The sequence below is a fragment of the Oreochromis niloticus genome, linkage group LG23 (assembly GCF_001858045.2).
Source record: "Oreochromis niloticus isolate F11D_XX linkage group LG23, O_niloticus_UMD_NMBU, whole genome shotgun sequence".
Classification (NCBI taxonomy): Eukaryota; Metazoa; Chordata; class Actinopteri; order Cichliformes; family Cichlidae; genus Oreochromis; species Oreochromis niloticus.
Window position 1 is genome coordinate 16,395,696 of NC_031986.2, and position 21,472 is coordinate 16,417,167.

Sequence of the window (21,472 nt, forward strand, 5' to 3'; positions counted from 1 at the left end):
TATAGAGTTTTCTGTTGGCAAATGATAGTGGGCAGAAAACCCTGCCTACATCTCGTTCAGGGGCACACAGTGAGTACCGGTGCCCACCACTGCCCTACACAGGGCCCAAGGGTAAAAGTTTGCTGGGAGCATCAGTAGTCATGGTCAGTTCACCTAGTATGTTCTTGGCCTCTGGGTCTATCCTGTAACCAGTAATATAATATAATAATTATAAAATAATATTGTTTGATTCTGTTTTTGTGAATAGCAACTACATTGATGTAAATTCCTACAAACAAATTTCATTGTTAATTATGCAATTCTTCACAATTTGCTACTTTGCAACATTACCAACCAGTGAGGTCATGGTTATATTGTCCCCATGGAAACCAGAAATTAGAAATTGAATTTTATTTATAGAGTCCATGTTTACAACAATAATTGCCTCAGGGTGTGTCATATAGTATGGTGAAGACCTTGTGAAACAGAGCCACAGTGAAAAACAATGTTCCTTAGCTGCTCTGAAGTAAAATTTTGGTGGTTCACTGTGAGTTTAAAGTAACCTAGAGGGGCACTTTTGGTGCATTTCTCTCTCACAAATAGGCCTATAGTGTGGAAAAATTAAGCAAACTGCTTTAATACCTCTGAACTGAACTCACGTGTGTGTTTTGTTGCTTATTTGCACATAGTTTTAAAAATAGTTATGAAGTGTTATATTTGTATGTTAATGGTTACTTACCATAAGTATTGTGGAATTAATGTTTACATGAACAGAGAAATATTTGAGTAACTTGAATGTTTAGTTCTCATATTTAATGCACTTGAAACTGAATGTTGTACAACTAAAAAGTAAAACTAGAACTGTTTGATTTGATAAGATTTGAGATATATACGAGGTTGGTGCAATATTTTGATTTTACATTTAAACCTTAAGCAATGCATCTTAAAGCAGACTGACTAGAATGTGAATTTTGTGATGGTTATAGGTCAGGTTTTTTGGACAGGACAGAGAAGGCTGAGCACCAGGACGAGATTCCGGTCGTGATAAATGGTGAGCCAACCACTTTTAGGACAATTCTAGTGATGGGATTTTCAGCTCTTTCGGCTCCAAACCGGCTCTTCAGGTTGTTTTGTTTCTTTAATTAATTTATATTAACAACAATACAAAATTATGCACAAAAGGAATTACTAATGTAAAAAAAGTGGTTTTATTTATATATGTTTACAAATAAATATATATGGTGGCCCCTAGAGGCAAAACACATACAAACTCTAAAACACATATCTAGAGTTAACTGGACTTCAAAACAGAGCTACCTAGATCACTTAAATTACACGATTGAAAGCATATGTGTAATGTTTGTGTATTTATACACAATCACTCATATATGTTCAAATAATTCAAAAAATGTTCATTTACTACCACACACCAAATCCGGTCGTTGGTACTTGCTGGCTTGTGTAGCCACTAGCTAACAAAAGCTCAACACTGCGCCTAGCATCCTGGAGCACTTCTGTTGTGTTTTGTACGTGTTTTGAAGTTGGTACGTGTTTTGGAGTTTGTACGTGCTTCAGGGTTTGTACGTGTTTTGGAGTTTTACGTGTTTTAGAGTCTCTAGGGGCCACTGTAAATATACTTTTATTTATTCACTCCACATAAAATGTAATAAATAAATCGTATAATACAAAAAACAACTATTTACATTTCAACTTTTAACTATTTAAATTTTCAGCTTTTTCCTTTTAAACAGATTTAAAGTGAAACAACACAAAACACTGCAAACCACAACACAATTAAATATTAATTAAAATATGAAAACAAAAAGAAGATGCATATTCTCTGTCATATGGACCTGCATGAATAAACTTTCTGAATCCTTTATCATCTGCAACTGAAAATAGTTGTGGATGATTACTATACCTTTTTAATGTGACGTTGTTGTCCCTGGCTCTCTTTCTCCCTCCCACTCTGTTCCTGTGCTACTGAGTGTAACTACCGCCCCTCTGCTCAGCGCAAAGCACAAGGCTCACATGCGGAGTGACACGGAAAAAAAGTGGGAGAGAGGGTAAGAGAAAGAAAAAAAATAAGGCGCCGGCTCGTGTTGTTCACTTCAAAGATCCGGCTCTAAGAGCCGTTTCGTTCTCGACCGACACTGGGGCGATCGTGGCTCAAGAGTTGGGAGTTCGCCTTGTAATCGGAAGATTGCCGGTTCGAGCCCCGGCTCGGACAGTCTTGGCCGTTGTGTCCTTGGGCATTGCCTACTGGTGGTGGTCAGAGGGCCCGGTGGCGCCAGTGTTCGGCAGCCTCGCCTCTGTCAGTGCGCCCCAGGGTGGCTGTGGCTACAATGTAGCTTGCCATCACCAGTGTGTGAATGGGTGGGTGACTGGATATGTAAAGTGCTTTGGGGTCCTTAGGGACTAGTAAAGCGCTATATAAATACAGGCCATTTACCATTTCACTAGACAATTCACCACGAAGGAGATACACGTGTATAACTCAAAATTCTAAAACGAGTACTTTTATTTTAAGTGTGCACACTATTTATTTTATTTTACACTTTTTCTGGACAATATCTTTTATACCTTGTAGCAATACAAGAGTAGCTACTCAAGTTAACATTGTGTCGGGGTCATTATTGCTGCTCAGTACTTTGGCTCCATTCAAATTTGGTGTCTTCTGATACTGGCCAGGGTCTTATTACAAGCCCAAGTAGTTACTGTACTGTAATTCGCCTTTATACCTTTAAAGTTGGTTAAAAGTGTGTCTAACTTCTAAATTCTGATCTGGTGTAGGATAAAATATTTGAAGTATTCATGTCAGCAGTCAACTGTCGTAGATAATCTCTGATAAACCTTACATTTTAAAAACCTACCCTCATGGTTACTACAGTTACTAGCTACACTCTGATTTGTACATCCCACTGATACATACACATATTCGAGTGGTTCCCAACATGAGCTTCTAATTCACGTTGGGTCTGACTGGATGAAATTTCTTAATAATCAATTTCTGCTTCAGTTTCTAGGATTAAAGCTCAATGTCTGAAAAGGATCTTTGACCTATTCACAAGTGTTTGTTGCTGACCTTTGACCTGTAGTTGTAAGTCTCTCAGTCTCAGTTCATCTCTCCCAGCACTGATTGAGCAGGTATAGTTGCTACTGTCAGTCTTTGTTGGTTTTTTCAGCGTGAGGCTGAAGTCTCCATTGATCAGAGCATCAGGCCTCATCGATGTACGCCCGTTGTATTGCTGGTTTTGTCCTCTGAGATCGTCTCCTCCTTCTCCTCGCACATGGACAGATTTGGGATGAAGATCAAAGCGAGTCCACAGCACTGTGGAGTCCTCTGGTATAAAACCCGAGAACTGACAGGGCAGCAGGACAGACATTTCCCCCTCATTAACCTCCACCACTACAGCCAGGGCATGCTGGGAAACTGGAAGGAGACACCAACAGAAACACAGATTAACAGCTTACTGTGAGTTTGTCCCACTCTGTGGTGAGAGACCTGTAAACAAGGGACGTTACACTCATTTTACACTGCATTTTGTGCACTGTGGGCCACATAAAGCCCACTGTGATCTTAAATAAGTTAGACTGGTGAAAACTCTCCTTCTGCCAGTGTAAAGCGTAACCAAACGTACCCTGGGATATCTTCAGACACTGCAATGAAAAAACTTAAAGGATCAGCATATAGCATCATGTTAATGATAATAATACATCGATCGGGTCAGTTAAGCAGCAGATCAGTTGTTAAGTTTCAGAGTGAGAGTGAACTGCTGTGTTAGAAATTCATGCATTTGTGCATCTTGTAGATGAAACAGATGGTCTCTTCATAAATCTGATATCTCAGGTGAAGTTCAAGGTTTATCCAGAGGAAGCTGCTTATTTTTTTTTTTAAAACTACTGCACCAGAAATCTGTGTGTAAGAAGAATATTATTTACCATCAGAGCCTGATTCATGCCTGTGTTAACAAGTTATTGTTGATGTGCATATTAATATGACTACTACTAATAACAATAATTTTAATTACCTGCCTTGAAGGGTGAGCATATTTATTATAAGGCTCACATTAGAGCCCTATAATAAATATGGATATATAATAATGTTGATCTAACATATCAACATGAATGTAAACTTCAGGGTTCAGCAGATAATATCACATAGTTGGGTTTTGCACCATGTTCTCATGCCTCTGTTTTACAGCTCACTGTCTAGAGATCTGACTGACAGAGCAAGGCTCCTACAGTTTGGGTCCTCTCCCCCTTTCCTGTATAACTTGGCTGGGCGGAGCTCCCCACCTTTGGCATACACACCTGCTGCTAATCACTCACCTGTGGCTCATCATTGTTTCTTGAACGCTTCTAAAGGGAGCAGCTCAGAACATCTCATTGCTGGAATATTGAGTTAACATAGTGTAAATCCCAGCTTTATAGAACTGTGCGATTTGCTTGTATCCTGGTGGTGATTACTCCCTTTTTGTCTGTAGATTCTGGAACCACCCTGTAACCCTGCTTTCTAGTGGAAGACTGAACGTGAGTGTCTGCCTGCGAGAAAAGTGTGTGTGAGTGCCAAGTGTAGTGGAGGACTGAAGCTGTATGTGAGAACGAGAACAGAGTGAGAGGAGTGTGTGAAGTGTAGTACTTGTTTTCCCCCTTGCCAACCTGTGGAACCGTTCCCTGGTTCCTTCACTTTCTACACGCCAACCCACTTTTGTTATCTGTTTGTAAGAGTAGTATGGTCATACAAACCAGGGGCATAATTTCCAGGGGGGTTAGGGGGGTTATGACCAACCCAATAATCAGACCCAACCAATATACCCCCCCCCCATCCCCAAATAAAAATATGAATTATCTTACATAAATAGGCTGTTCATTTTCTTTACTCATTTCAGTTATTACCGTAAAAATAGTTGCATATTTAATCATATGGAAATTTAACCAGATTTAATTATTTATTTAGACAGAGATCTTGATCCCCCCCAATGTTCAGCACAAAGTTACGCCGATGATACAAACCACTAATTTTGTAGTTTAGGACTGTCACAATATCAGATTAAAATGTGTTCAAATTATGATAACCACTAGAATTCACCACCACGTTCTTATCTCGATGTATGTACAGATTTCAGAAACAGAAAGAAAATCGTAGTGAAATTAAATGTTAAAAAGTAAATCACATTTAAATCACAGTGACAGACAGCTCAAACTTTCTTGTGTTTGTACATGAAAGCATGAAAAATCTACTTCACTACAAGTTAACGGAGTCTGATCCACAGTGACGTAAAACGGGCTGATATTTTAAGTTTTACACTTATCTGGTTCTTTGTTTTCAGTCGCGTCTCTTTTGAGTCTCTCGTTTTAACACCACAGTGCAAAAACTCGTTCTTGTTCTCTGCAGTACACATGATTTTCCCCCAAACACACACGCGCACACACACACACATACACTCACTATTACATTCCCTAAATCGCGCCCTCTCCTTGATTGACTGTGATGTCCCCCCCCCCCCCCAAAAAAAAAACCCAACAACAATAACAAAACTTTGGAAGAATCGACAAAAAAATACATGATTCAACCAATAAACAAATAATCCAGTCACAATTTCTCTTACTCAGGTATCCATGAAACGCATTTCTGGCTGTTGTGAACCTTTCCGGTCTGAAATGCGCAGTTTCCAAACTCAAAAACGTTTCCTTATGTTCGGAGTTTCTTACCGAGGAGCAGGAACAGCAGCAACGTCTTCATCATCCTTCAAAGAAGAACAGCCAGCACAGAGTCCTGATCACTCCGCTCATATCCGAATTAATCCACATCTCAACACTCAGCCATTCCTGCCTCACTGCTCACTGGATTTTCTTCCCAATCTCTTATCCAGAAAACCGGTTCAACAGGCTCCGAGTCTCGCAAGTCTTGACTTGACGTTGATAAACCCTCCGAGGCGTGGGTGGAACAAGCAGAGCCTCCATTTGGTTTCAGTTTGGATCATTAAGTTTATCCTTTGATTCACTTAAAGAACTATATTGCTCACTTTTCAAGGTTAAGTTTGAAATAATGTCAAATATTTGAACTCTCTGGATCAATAACACATAACAAAGGTTATCAGAACGCCATCAGCGGCTGAACGATAAAATAAATGCCGCAGGTCTCCAGGTGCAGTTGGGTGTGAGTGAAGTGCTCAGGGACCGTCTACAAAGTGCAATACCACAACGGCAACTTGCTGCTTCCCTTACACAGAGTGGCGTTTCTCCCAGATCACTTTATAAATAAAATCAAACAAATTTTGATTTTTTTTTTAATTAAATAACTTCTTCTTAAGGGGAAAATCTAAAATTGAACTCAACACAATTTGAGGAAGTAATTTACATTTGCTGATAATACAAGTTTATTTTCATCACATAAAAAGGTAAATACTCTCCAGAGTACTGTAGATGAGAGCCTGATGAAGGAGTGTTTAGAAGGACTGAGTGTAACAGCCTTTTGCCTTCAGAGCTGCTTTCAGTTTTCGTGGCACAGGTGATGAAACATCGTTCATAGATTTTGGTAAACACAGAGATGGTTGATTGGAAACATCCCAGTAAGTCGGCACTTCTGAAATAGCAGCCTGGCTTATTTAAACAGCCACACCGACAGTGGCTTAAATCACCTTTCCTCCAATTCTGATGCTCAGTTTGATCTTCAGCAGGCCATCCTGATCATTTCATGTAAAATGTGTTGCTTCCATATGATTGGCATTTGTGTTAGAAAGAAGTTGATCCGGAGGCTGAGTTTACACAACACGAGGTTTAAGAAGCAGAAACGTGTTGTTTTAGTGGGACCTGCAGAGATCCACAGAATTGGAAATGAGCTGAAAACTCTGCATCTGTTTGTCTTTGCAAATAACCAAAAACAACAGTGTCACATAAAGATGTTCTGCTCCAAAACTCTGCTTTTCAAAGGCTTTTTTCCTCACCAGGTCCATTTGAAAAAATGAACTCAACTTAATATTTTCTGCCATCTGTTATATTAATAATAAATCCATACTTCAGGACCTTCACAGTACTCTTTAGAATACTTTTAGAGGTTATTAGAAGGAAGAAGGCTGAAATTACATTTTTATTGTGGACATTATTTGATGTTCGGTCAGTGTTTACAACCTCTGGAGCTTTGGACTGTTCCATTAAATCAGTTTAATTGATTTGTTGGTTAAACTGAGCCTCTCAGGGGCTTCACCCGTCTGAGAACATTTCAGATGTGATTCATGTCACAGTTTCCTTTTATTTCACTTTGAGTTCAGCCTGAAACACTGTCTGATTCCAGTTCAGTGGTTTTCAGCTGAAGTTTGAGGCCATGAAAATAAAAAGAGCCACTTCACCACCGAGCGCTCTCTTCTCTTCTGCTCGTGTGTTTTGTGGATTACACAGCATCACACTTAAACCCTTAATGACCACAGCAAGAATAACTGCTAATCATTTCTGATTATCTAGTGGCAGCATTCCTATTGGTTACAGAGTAATTGTTCATATGACACTCAGTCAGCACGGGCTGATATGATATACTTTAATATTATGTGATAATGTCTTTTGTGTTTTCCTCTCCTGTAATAACATTACTGTGAGAACGCTCCTCTTCCTCAGAGGATCCACCTGTGGTTCCTCTCCTCTCTCCTCCACCTGTTACAGTGAGGGAACGTCCTCCATGATGGAGGAGCTGCTGGAAAGTGCTGAGAGTTTCCTCCAGAGTGAGACCTCTGTCACAGTTCAGAGGATCTACGGCAGCAGAGACCTTCATGGACACTAAAAGTCTCAAACACACAACAACAACATCACACTGACTCCACTCTGACATCACTGATCAATAATCAAAGAACACACAGATCAAACTGATTGATCAGCCATCAGAGGAGTCGGATCAATGGAGCTGCTTCTGTTCCTGATGTCCCCTGTTTGATCCTGGACCTGAACTCTCCCTGCAGAGGAGACACAAGACAGTCAGACACACACACAGAGACACAAACACACACACAGACACACACAAAAGCACAAACCTTTAACTTTGAACTGCACTGTTTTGAATCTTATCCAGATGTTCTTGCTCTGAACTCCACATCTGTATCTCCCACTGTCTCTCTCTGTGGGGTGTTTCAGGGTCAGACTGAGGTCTCCAGTTTTCAGCAGGTCTTCATTCATCTTTGTTCGGTCTCTGTAAACCTGGTGCTGTTCTTCAGGCTGGTCAGAGCCGTTCTCATACTGGTGGACATCTATCACTGGTTCAGGGTCATAGCGTACCCACTCTACTGCAGCATCTTCAGGCAGGTTTTGTGTGGTTTTGAAGGGCAGCTGGACAGACTCCGCCCCCTCCTCCACCTCCACCTGACAGACTGAGAGGACAACAAACACAACATGAGCTGTACAAAGTGTGATTGGTGTTGACAGAGCAGCATCATGTGACTCTTGTTCTGCACTAAATGAAGCGATGGAGTGGCGCCTCCTTCAGGCAGAGAAACAGCTCATGGAGAGAAAGAATTATTAGAGCAAAAACAAGAGTGGAGCTGCATCTGTTCCTGATGTCCCCTGTTTGATCCTGGACCTGAACTCTCCCTGCAGAGGAGACACAAGACAGTGAGACACACAAAACTTGCTTCCTTTCTCAGACATAATCAGTGAAAACTGGTCCAGTGAGGTCCTGCAGGGAGTTTTCAATAACACAGGAGATTTGCTAACTCCAGAGTTCGGGGAAGCCCAGATGACAGTGAGCTGGGTTGAGCCACAGACTGAGGAGCAAAGCACAGAAGCACTATTGACCATCATCCTGCTGGTCTATCACTGGCTGCCAACCTGCACCTTGTACAATATGCACACTTAATCTACTCCATCATTGTGTCATTCTCCTTATTCAACAGTCTTTGGTTATAGTTCATAGTTTAGATATATGATTCATAGAGTTATAATGTCCTTGTGTTTCCCTGGTGAGTATTAATAATGAGGAGATCATTAGATGCAACTTTATTTCTGAAACCAATTTTACAACAAATAAAATGTTCAGTAAGCATTAAAGTTAGATCCTAAAACAGGACACCTACACCACATCACTGTTTGTACACAGACTGTGCGGATGTTTTAATTCTCTTTTATATTTAATTCTTGGTCTCAAACCTTTGAACAGCAGTGAATCTGCAGCTGATACAACCACTCAAACTGTTTGTTGCAGGTTATTTTCACAGTTGTGGTTTAAAATCATTTTGAAGTGTCACATTTTCACTGGTTCTTTTATTTCAAGTGTGTTTTAAGAGCATTACAGATCCTGTGCTGGGGAATACGTTTTATATTTGCACATTCAGCTGTACTTTACTGAAACCACTGAATGAAGCACAAACTGCGTTGCCTTGTCACAGGAATGTGTGTATTAATTTCAGAATTTTGAAAATGTACAATAGTTTTTCTGATGTATTGTAATTTGTTACCAAGTCTCTTTTACACTGATGGAACTGCAGCTACTAGAACACCTGACACACACAATACCTGATCTTGTTTATTGGATTGTGGGACAGTAAACCTTAGAAATAATCAACAACACTGAGAGTGCACTCACTGATAAAATAATTAACTGGAAATAAAATGTTTATTTTACTGCTCTGTGCAACAAATCACAAGTTTAACAGCTTTCTGCAGCATTAGATGGATTTTACTGGTATATTTTTATCTTCCTCATAGATTGTTAATCATCATTTTATCATCATCTGATTGGAGTAGGTGATGCTCATAGGGATCCTTTTCTGTGTAGAAAAGTCACATGGTCCATGAAACATCCACTTTAGATGTAACTAACATCTAAAGTGGATGTTTCATGGATCGGTATGTAACCAGGTTACATACCGACATCAACACCACTTTCAAGTGAACTTACAGGGCAGACCGTGGGATGAATTAGCAAGGTGATAACCAGCATTGTTTATCCATTTATTCCTGTTGCCAATATTAGAGTAAGTGAATCCATATAATGGAACAATAACCTGGATATGCTGATCTTGCTTTGTAGTACAGAAGGATATAATATCAACCAAGTTCCTCTCAGTTAGGATTTATTTATCTCAGCTAAGAGCCGATCTGGAAATACTGAGTATATTTACTGTGGTTATCTATGGTTTAACTGCTGGGCTTCTGCTTCAGGCTCTGTGTGCGCTCACATAAAAAGGTTGTTTCGCATGTCAAGTGACACAATTATCCCTACGTGTCACGGTATTGAACAAGTGACCCAATGGTTTCGTGTGTTTAGTTATAAGTAAGTAAGTAAGTAAAATTTTATTTATATAGCACATTTCTAGATAAAAGATTACAAAGTGCTTCACAAGGTATAGAACAAAAACAGTCCAAAGTTAACAAAATGCAATTCTAAAAAGATGTGTTTTTAGTTGTTTTTTTAAAAGTAATCACAGAGTCTGCAGATCTTAAGTTCTGAGGAAGACAGTTCCACAGTCTGGCGGCCACAGTGGCAAAAGCTCTATCACCCTTGGTTTTCAGCCTTGTATGCTGAATAACAAGTAGGCCCTGATCACAAGATCTCAGGGATCTACTAGGGACAAGGAGCTGTAAAAGTTCAATGATGTACGCCGGTGCTTGTCCTAAGAGCTTTAAATGTCAGAACCAGTATCTTAAAATGGACGATTTCACAAAAGTTGAAAGAGGACCAAGAGCATTCATTATGTTACGTACATGCCTGTCTGGAGCACATACAAGGACTTCAGTCTTTTCATATTCTTTGATTGCTGTAATTCTCGGGTTTTGGTTCTGATTGTGTGATATTTTTAGTCCTTGGATTTTTGTTTCTGTTATTTTGCCTTTCTAGTGTTCCACGTCTTGTCTCGCTTGTCTCCATGTTCCCTCTGTCTTGTTCTCAGTGTCAACTGTGTTACCAACTGTTCCCCATCCTCTCGTTGTCCTGCCTGTGTATTTAGGTCCTGGTTTTCTCTCTGTCAGTTGTCATGGTGCACCCTCATCATACTTAGTAACATTCTGGTTCTCTGTTCCTGGTTTTGTTTTCTAGTTTGTCATATTTCATTTCATGCTCAAGGGTTTTTTTTTTCTCCAGCAATAAAGCTGCTGACCTTATTTAATCCTTCAGTCTCCGAGTCCTGCATTTTGGTCCTACATCCTACCTGCCACAGCACACTTTGACATTACGAGTGCCACCGACTTCAATCAGAGACATCAGACAATGATAAATGATGGTGACTAAAAATTATCTAGTAAACAGAGTAGAAAAAATAAATAGCAGTTTTATTGCTGAGTGCATTCTCAGTGCTGCTGTTTATCTCTAAGATTCAGGTGCACATTAGACATCTGAAAGTTAAAACGTAACACATTTCCACACTAAAGTTTACCATCCATAGCCTAATAAAGGAGATGTGTAAACACCGGCATTATAGGAGGGATCACTGCCCAGCAGGACCAGCTGAGGGTTGTTTGCTCAGCTGAAATGACTACAAAGAGATCTACACCAAATGATGGTGTATGAGAGACCTCAGCACTAAAGCCCCTCCCTCACTACTCAAATACTCACTCATGGACCTCTGCTGTTATTGCTCTGTTCGTGATGTTGGACTCATTTTTCTATGGTTGCATTTCTTTCTTTAATTATTCTGCAGCTGAACTCGTAATAACCATTTAACGGTGCATTAACTTACATATCAGTGCAAAGACACAAACAAACCTTTCACTGTGAGCAGCACTGTTTTCTTCCTCCAGATGTCCCCACTGATGACCACACAGCTGTATTCTCCACTGTCTCCATCTGTGGGGTATTTCAGGGTCAGACTGAGGTCTCCAGCTTTCAGCAGGTCTTCATTCACTCTTGTTCGGTCTCTGTAAACCTGGTGCTGTTTGTCAGGCTGGTCAGATCCACTCTGACTCATGTGAACCATCATGTATTCAGGTTTATATCGTTCCCACTTCACCGTAGCCTTTTCAGGCAGGTCAGATGTGGTTTGGAAGGGCAGCTTTACTGACTCCACGCCCTCCTCCACGCCTACCTGACAGACTGAGGGGACACAAATACAACAAACAGAGCATGACCCCTTGTGACCTTGTGCTGCTGAGTTTTCACAGTTTCACAGTTGTAGAGAAATCTGAAGCATAGACTCAGATCTGAGCAGGCTTCATACTGAAAGTTAAAATGCTAAAATACTGGGAACAACAGTAAGTAACAACTTTATTTTAAAGGAAGTGACCACCAAATGAATCAGGCCTTGGGAGGAGCCTCATCAATTCAATGTGAGAGTTTAAGGTCCAAATAGAATAATGTCATTTTCTCTGAGAACTGCTCACACACATGCACAAATTATTGTCTGTTCAAACGAGCAGTACATTTCCTTTAATACCAACGGTGAGGGTAGGGAGGCAGCTGTGACAGGGGGCTCAAGTCACTTTGCTATTTTATAAATAATAATGATAATAATAAAAAAAAAATCACATTCACTTATACAAGCTATGCTCACACATAGCTTTTCATTTTCAGCATCGGCTTATTTCATTTTGGTTCCACAGTCAGAGACACATTTTTGAAACTTGAGTCTTCTGTTAGCTTTTTATTTCTACTGATCACAACTACTGAGAAAGCAAGATTCAAACCTCGGACCTGTATCTACACCACTGACCTTTGACTTTCAGCTCCACCTGTTTCTTGATCAGGATGTTTCCCTCCCTGCTGTAGACGGTGCAGGTGTAGGTGTTTGTGTCTCTCTCTGTGGGGTATTTCAGGGTCAGACTGAGGTCTCCAGTTTTCAGCAGGTCTTCGTTCATCTTCGTTCGGCCTCTGTAATCCTGTTCCTGTTCTTCAGGCTGGTCAGAGCCGTTCTCATACACGTGGACCTTTCCGTATTTGTCCTTCCATACAACTTTAACATTGTTAGGCAGTTTAACTAACGCTTTGCAGGGTAGCTGGACAGACTCCACCCCTGAATCCACCTCCACCTGGAACACTGATAGGACAACAAAGCACAACACGAATACATTTACAATGTTTTCTTTGAAATATTTCCATTGAAATCCTTTCTGACTAGTTCCATCCTCCTACATCAGCAAATGCACTGACATTTGAAACAGTTCATTCAGCTGTTACTCCTGGAGAAGGAGGAGGCTGCTGGTGAGTGAGACTCTGACATTTGATGATGATGAAGAAAACGCTCTTATTTTTATTTTTTTGGCATTTGACGTATGATCTGAACCTCCTTTTGTGATGATACTCTTCAACAAGAGAAACAGCTCATAGAGGATGGGACTACACTCTACTCTGTAAAGCTATAATATGAACATGACAACAGTCACCTGTTTAAAGTGGTTAGATCTGTTAGATTCTTTGACTTTTAACTGCTCAGATCATTTTAGATAAACGCTGACCTTTGACCTGTATCTACAGCACTGACCTCTGACTTTCAGCTCCACTTTTTTCTTCATCAGGATGTTTCCCTCCCTGCTGTAGACGGTGCAGGTGTAGGTGTTTATATCGCTCTCTTTAGGTTTAGTCAGGGTCAGACTGAGGTCTCCAGTTTTTAGCAGGTTTTTCTTCATCCTTGTTCGTCCTCGGTAAACCTGGAGCTGTTCTTTATTCTGGTCAGAGCCGTTCTCATACACGTGGACCTTCCCATATTTGTCCTTCCACTCCACTTTAGCATCTTTAGGCAGGTGAACTGTGGTTTTGCAGGGCAACTGGACAGACTCCACCCCTGAATCCACCTTCACCTTATAAACTGAAAGAACAACAAAGCACAACATGATGACATCAGCAGCAGCTGTGATGGTCACATGACCTCCCTGTCCCCTCCTTGTCTTCTAGTCTCAGTCAGATTGTGTCTCAGTTTGTTCCTGATGTGTTCCTGACTCGTTCTTTGGTAACTAGTCTGCAGCGTCCTGTAAAGTGCTGCAGACATGTTGGATGAAGAGCAGAAGAACAGACAGACTGAGCCTCCACAGTCGGCCATGTCTCACACACATCAGCACAGAAACCATGAAGATCTCATGTGTCTGCTCTGAACATCTGAAGCTCTCCACCACATGACTGAGCACAACTCAAGGAGGAACATTTACTGAAGCTGCTGCAACATTTACTGTCAGCACATGTTTCCATGTCAGCCTGCTGTTTACCACCACAGAAGAAGAACAGCTTGTACACATGCAGCCTCTGTGTCAGATCAATGCAGTGAAGCACACACACTGTTTAGTAAAGTCATGTTGTGGAGCTGTTTCACTGATCAATGACTGAGTCTGAAGGAGGTTTTCTGACTGACAGGAACAAACCTGGAAGTTTCTCTTCAGCTCTCTGTATCAGCTGTTTGTAACTCTCAACTCTTTCAGCTTCAGGAACATGTTTGTGTGAGCCACAGTCAAGGAGCCACCAGAGGACACCTGCTGACCATCGGCATTATGGGTAGTGTAGTAGGAGACACTCACCTGACATGAAATAGTGACGAAAATGAAATATGAGACCTCCGGAAACAACGAGAACAAGAACCAGGAGAAGCAGGAGAACCAGGAGAGCTTTTGTCCAGGATGCAAATGGTTCTGTGGAGAGACATAAAAATATGACCTCTGACCTGTATCTACAAAGGAAGGGATATGTGGCATCATTATCGGTCTGATCCTGACCTAAATTACTGGATCAGATATCAGGGAGAAATACTGACATCCATCATAAAGCTGTGTTTGCATTTATTTGCATTGCTTTCCACTCTATATATGTTTAGCTTCTACAACGTGTTTTGTTTTAAGTTGTTGAAAACAAATATCATTTTGTGCTGATAGGGTTGCACTTTTTTTCACAACCAAACCAGTTTTGAAAACTGCAAAAAATTGCATTTTAAATTACTTTTTGAATATTACTTTAAATGTGTAGATTTAAAGTTCTGCTAAAAGTTTAAATAAAAGGATCAGTATTGTTCAACAGTGAAATATTTTGCATACACGTATAATAGATTAGTTTTATGTGTTTGTTTGTTAAAACTTGTGCAAAACTGTTTTGCTAATGACAAAAGAGAGTATCGGATTCATATCGGTATCGGCAGATATCCAAATTTCCAATATTGGTATGGGACACAAAAAAGTGGCGCCATCTGTAGTATCTCCATGTCTGACCTTTGACCTGCAGCACTACTTTCTGTCTCAGGATGTCTTTGTCCCTGTAGATGGTGCAGATGTATCCTCCACTGTCTCTCTCTGTGGGGTATTTCAGGGTCAGACTGAGGTCTCCAGTTCTCAGCAGGTCTTTGTTCATCTTTGTGCGACCACAGTAAAGGTCATCCTGGTTCTTAAGGTGGTCGCTTCTGTTTGGATACACATGGACCACTATCAGTTCAGGGTCAGAGTGAGTCCACTCCACTGTGGTGTCCTCAGGCAGGTCAGGTGTTGTTTTGCAGGGCAGGATGACGGACTCTGAGCCTTCCTCCACCTTCACCTCCTCCTGCTGGTCTGCAAATGATAATAAACCACAACCTGAGCTACAGAAGCAGAAATTATAGTCTTTGCACTGATCTAGTTTGGGTATGTATGTTCTATCAGTCGTGATCATATACAACAAGAATACTTTCCAACAAAAAAACTGGAAATAATAACTGGACTCATGTTGGGTTTAATTCTTCCTGTTTCAAAGCAATATTTGCTTATTGCTCTTTATTTTGTCATTGCTGTGAATTAAAAGATTTGCAGTTTTAAAGGTCACAGAGCATCAAATTTAAATAAGATTCATCTCAGGTCACTCTACAATAATACAGAGAAAATATGAACTGGCTCTTTGAGCAAGCACTTGGCGACAGTGGTAAGGAAAAACGTCTTTTTAACCGGAAAAAAAATTCAGAGAGCTGCATCTGTCTGCTGCAACCACCTGTAAAATTTAAATTATGTCTCTTTGCTTTTCTTATGCTTACTGACAAACAAAAATGGCATTTGCTGGGACAAAACATCAGTCACTTTCTATAAAGAGTCTGTCCTGAATGAGGACGACAATATCTGTGCTTATGAAAAGAAGAACAGTTCATGTTTTTGTGAACGTTTGAATCAAATATTTCTGAGGTATTTCCTTTTTGATGAACAAAACCTCAAATAAAACTAAACGTTCTGAACTCAACTCATAAAGGACCAATGTTTAAAACTAAAGTTGTCCTGATAAAGTAAAAAAGTAAAAGTCACAACACTGAACAGATAAAGTATCATAAAAGTCTCTGCCAACTGTCACTGTGCACTGTTGGACTGTGGTTTGTATCAGGACATCTGTACTACTGACCTTTGACCTGCAGCTGTACATCTCCCACTCTCACTTCATTTCTTTCATTGCTGAGTGTGCAGGTGTATTTTCCACTGTCAGTCAGCTGCAGGTTTTTCAGAGTGAGGCTGAAGTCTCCAGTTTCCAGAGCATCAGGCCTCATCGACGTGCGCCAGCTGTAACCCTGGTTTTGTCCTCTGAGATCGTCTCTTTGTTCTTGTCTCACATGGACAGATTTGGGATTGAGATCGTTGCGAGTCCATGTTACTGTGGGGTCCAAAGGTATTAAACCTGAGAACTGACAGGGCAGAAGGACGGAGTCTTCCCCCTCATTCACCTCCACCACCACAGCCAGGGCATGCTGGGAAACTGAGGACACACAAACAGAAAAACAAATGATCTGTGAGCTGTGTGGATTACAGCAAGAAATCACAGTTTAATCTGAACATGTTTAATGTAGATGTATTCTGCTGTTAGTGTAAATGTTATTGTTGCTGTGATTCACTCATGGGAACATTTCTGCTCAGTTTAAAGAGGACGGGAAGCACAAACCTGTACGGTCTCCTCCTGCTGCACTTCAACACATTAAAGAGAGAGAGATGAAGGAAAAGCTGAAGAGAGAGGAAGGTGTACTTACCGTGCAGGAGGATCACAAACACCACAAACATCTTCATGTTCCTGTCAAACTCAGAGACTCTTTAAAAGCCCTTCAGGACATCAGCTCACAGCAGCTCTCACTTTCCTCTGCTGATCATCTACTGACACTCTCACACTGCTCACACTGTCACAGCTCAGAGTTCAGCTTCACACTTTGTTAAAGCACATCTGTGGAATGAAGTCCGGCCGGCCACAGATCACTTCTGAGGAAAGAGGAGGACGTCGGCTTTCCTCCTAGTTTCACGCCCGAGCGCTCCGGTTGGAGGCGGCTGCTGCGGCCTCACCCTGACACGCACAAAGCTCCACCTTCAGTCCTGACACTGAAACATCCACTGTAGCTACAATGATGCAGATGTGACCCTCAGCAGCTGGATTTCCTCTCCATAGATGTGTTTCCATGCAGATCATGGACATAAAGCAGCTCCAGGATGAAGAGTGTGAAAGAACTTCTTCCACTACAGTATTCATTACAGCACTGTGGCACTCCACAAACCCTCACACTGTCTCAATCCCTGTTTCCAGTTTGACTGAGAGAAGGCCTGAAGCTCAGCCAATCACAGGACAGGAAGTGATCAGCTGACACAGTGATTTGAAGCTGTCAGGGTGAGGCTGCTTCATGCAGGTGTGAAACTATGAGGAAGCTGAACGCCTCCTCTTTCCTCAGAAGTGATCTGTGGCAGTCTGCCATCATGTTTGGCAGCACACACTAAATTTGAGCTCACTGTTGGGGTGTAGCTCAGGTGGTGGAGCAGGTCTTCTGCTATTCGGAAGGCTGGTGGTTCACTCGCTGCAGTCTGCATGCCAAATATCCTTGACCAACACACTAACTCCAAGTTGCTTTGTGATGCATCACAGTGTGAATGTTAGAGGGTGTATGAAAAAGTGCTTGGATTGATGAGTGAAGTAGTTTAAAGTGCTTTGAGTATAGAAAAGTCTTATATAAGAACCATTTATGAAAACTAAATGAGAGAAAAACTTTCAATTCATTCAAGGAGAAAACAGAGAGAACTTTCATTTAAAGACACTCAAGAAAAAAACTTGTGTGACAGAAAGAAATTGTCTAAGATGTTTTTTCTCTATTCCAATTTTGCATTCAACGAATTTCTGTCTATGATTAAGAATTTATTATAAAATATTTTCATTTTAAAAATATTGTTTAAGTTTGCAGAAGAATCACTTCATTTCAAAGCTTCACGTATAAATAATAAAACATGTAAAACTTCATAAAATAGTTTTCTGTTTTATTAAAAACATCTTCAGACTGATTCAGAGGCTGAATTGTTTTGTGTTACTTTTTCTTCTGCTTTGCTGGATTTTGACTCCACTGAACTTCTCTCTCAGTACTGATGATGATGATGATGATGATGATGAAGATGACGATGATGATGATGATGATGAAGACGACGACGACGACGACGATGATGATGATGTACTGCCACCTGCTGGCAGGACATGTCACTGATCAGTCTGTTACTCTGTAAAGCTGATCATCTCCTCCCAGGTAGTCATCCAAAGCCAGAGAAAGATGAATGTAAAACCAAACATGTAACCAGTTTATATGAACTGAATTAGACAATTCATTCATTCATAAAACAAATAGCCTGTGTAAATTTAATCACTTACTAGGCAGAAATATCTCTGTAAACACGAACACAAAGACAGGAAGAGGTGAAAGCTGCGACCCTGGTGTGGTCAGAGGCAAGGGCGTCGGTTTGGCATGGACGCAGGGGACACGTCCCCACCAATATCCAGCGATTATTGAATTGTCCCCACCAATAATTTGATCGCTTCTTGTTAAAAAAAAAAAAAAAAAAGACGATAGAAAGAAAGAAAAAAGATCTGTCAGCGTCTCATTCACCCAGCGGTGCAGAAAGAGTTACATTACGTGGGAGCTCTGTTTAGTTTCAGCAGCGGCAAACCTGCGCTGAGAGGAGGACGGCAGCAAAGAGGAAGAATGTGCATATAAGAAAGTATTTTTCAAAGAAACCTGTAAGTCACTTAAAGCTAAGTTCACTCATAAAATGTGTCCGTCATAATAACGTTGCAGGCTATGCTAGGCTTTGGCCCACATCAGTCTAAAATTGTATGTAACCATGAATTACGGCTTTTGGACACTAACTGCACAACAGGCAGCACTATTAGTTCTCCCAGTCTCAGAGCAACATGTCTAATTTTGATTGAAACTGTCAGAAAAAACGGCAGGCTCGAGCAAGCCAGGATATTAGTTTAAAGAGGCTGTTAAAATTATACGTTAAAATGTTGGTGACACAATAATTTCATCCTAATGGCGCTGACATATTCATAGGGTTAATTTTTGAGACAAAATATCATGAGGTAGTCATGACTTTGCAAATATTCCACCTTGTAGTGCAGTTTGCACTGCAATTGTTAGGCTGCTGATGTAAATTGATTGATTAGTGTAGATTTGACAAAGAATCTGAATTGTCTCACTTTTTATATGGCACGAATCAATGTGTTATTTTATCAATATGTCCTAGTGCAGTCAGAGGGGAGGAGCCAGGGCCAAAGGTGAGGCACATCAAGCATAGAATAATAATTTTGTGGTCATCTTAGATGAGTTTTATGGACAAAAACCACCAGTTCATTTAGTGTTCCCTTAGTGCTAATGTGTAAGAGAAGTTGGTGTACTATAATTGAAGTAACCGTGTTAAGATAAGATTACCTTTCGTTTTGTCACAGCAGAAAGGGGACAGTGCAAAGTTATATAGCAAAAATTAGAATACAATAAGAATAATATACTGTACACAACTGTACAGAATAGAATAAAATAGTAGAATAAAATATACATTAGGATAAAAATAGAATACAAATGTTATATACAACTGAGTAAAAATACAAGTTACAACGTCTTATTGTGTGTTTGATCAGCTGCAAAAGTCTTTGTTGTGGAGTCTGACAGCAGTGTGGAGGAAAGACCTGCGAAATCGCTCCATCCCACATTTAAGTCCTTAAAGTTATATTCTTTTATTGTCTTGACTGTATTTGAAGCTATTTTTATTTTTGTATGATACTTGATTTATGTGGAATAAAATCAAAGTAAACTAAAGTCTAAAATACTTAGTCAGTCATTTGTTTAATAGTAATTTAACATTATATAATTCACATATAAAACTATGAATTGTAATTTTAAATGGTTTAATAGCATGTAGAATAGCATATGTAGGTAAGTATATTTCTCCTTTTTTATCAAGAAGCAAAGACGAAAAGGAAAAAAAAAGAAACAGGGCAGGGTTCGGTGGTTGGAACACCCGTCCCCACCAATGCCAAAACCAAATCTACGCCCTTGGTCAGAGGGGTCACGGGTGTTTAAATGTCATCTAAGGAAAGATTTAATATTTCAATAATATAAATTACACAAGTTTGCAAAATACACACAGACAAAAGAGATGGTTTCAATAATATGAATACTTTATCTAAAAGATATGCAGTGCATTAACACAACATACAAACAGACTGCAGCACCATGTTGGCCTCAAATCAGCATTAAATCACAGAAAGTAAAGAGGCTGGATGGAGCAGCAACTCAGCAGGAACACAAAACACTTCAGCTTCACACTCAGAGCTGCACAGTAAAGCAAACACTAAACACAGTGTTAAACAGTCACAGTGAGGCTGCCACCTGAGCTGTGCAGTGTTAGTTTCACCTCTGGCACAACAATCCCTCATTAACTGCAGAGCTGCACTTCCTCCGGCAGCTCGAATCACCACGATGACTCTGAGCAAACGTCCCCGAAACTCAGTTCTGCTTCCTGTGTGATCAGATTCTGTTCAGGATACTTTGAAAGAGGAAACAGTTGTTACTGATGATCTATAAAAAAAACTTCCAGAAATCAGTTAGAAACCAGAGAAGAGGAACGTTCGAGCATCATAATTTTTAATGGGACAGGTAACAAAAATTGAACTCTAAAGTCTGAGTGTGACCATGTTTCAGTCCAATGTGCAGCTCAGAGATAACCAGCATCACTGAGCTCAACGTTAAAGTCATGAACTTATTTATGGCTCTGAGTTCTGAACCACCAGGTTAAACAAAAACATTTGCAGCATTAATCTCGCTCCTATTTACATCAGTGTTGCATTTTACTGGTATATTTATGATCTTCTTTACAGATGTTTGATTATTTTATCATCATTATCATCTGATAACATCTCTGACTGAAGTATGTGGATTTCACAAAGATTTAGAACTGAAAAAAGTAAGAAGATGTGAAGTTTAACAGAGACGGTTGATAACCAACTATGTTTCCTCCAGATGGGTTTACAGGTTTTCTCAAGCCTGCAGAGACAAAGACAGTCTGTCCTGATATGTTCATGTTCTGCAAACACAACATGAGTCTGGTTAAAATGTCTCCAGCTGCACCACAGATGAGTCTGTGCCTGTATCTAACAAACGTGTTTACAGGCTGACTTTAATGTGTTTCTACACATGCTTGTCCTCTGGTCATGTGATCATGTGGTTTGCAGGAACGCTCCTCTTCCTCAGAGGATCCACCTGTGCTTCCTCTCCTCTCTCCTCCACCTGTTACAGTGAGGGAACGTCCTCCATGATGGAGGAGCTGCTGGAAAGTGCTGAGAGTTTCCTCCAGAGTGAGA

The 21,472-nt window shown here is 40.4% G+C and overlaps 2 protein-coding genes across 4 annotated transcripts in view; one reads left to right on the forward strand and one right to left on the reverse strand.

Annotated features, from left to right (window-relative positions):
- LOC112843913 (uncharacterized) overlaps positions 1–17,568 on the reverse strand; it is a 54,631-nt gene extending 37,063 nt beyond the window's left edge. Inside the window, exons 1-2 of the mRNA XM_025903255.1 lie at positions 16,842–17,568; positions 16,226–16,573 (exon numbers count right to left, since the gene is read on the reverse strand). Of these exons, the coding sequence (XP_025759040.1) occupies positions 16,226–16,573; positions 16,842–16,878 (385 nt within the window). The 5' untranslated portion in view covers positions 16,879–17,568. The remainder of the gene's footprint in view (positions 1–16,225; positions 16,574–16,841) is intronic.
- Positions 1–21,472, forward strand: part of nfkbiz (nuclear factor of kappa light polypeptide gene enhancer in B-cells inhibitor, zeta) — a 692,084-nt gene that overhangs the window by 247,427 nt on the left and 423,185 nt on the right. The gene's annotated exons all lie outside the window — the stretch shown is intronic.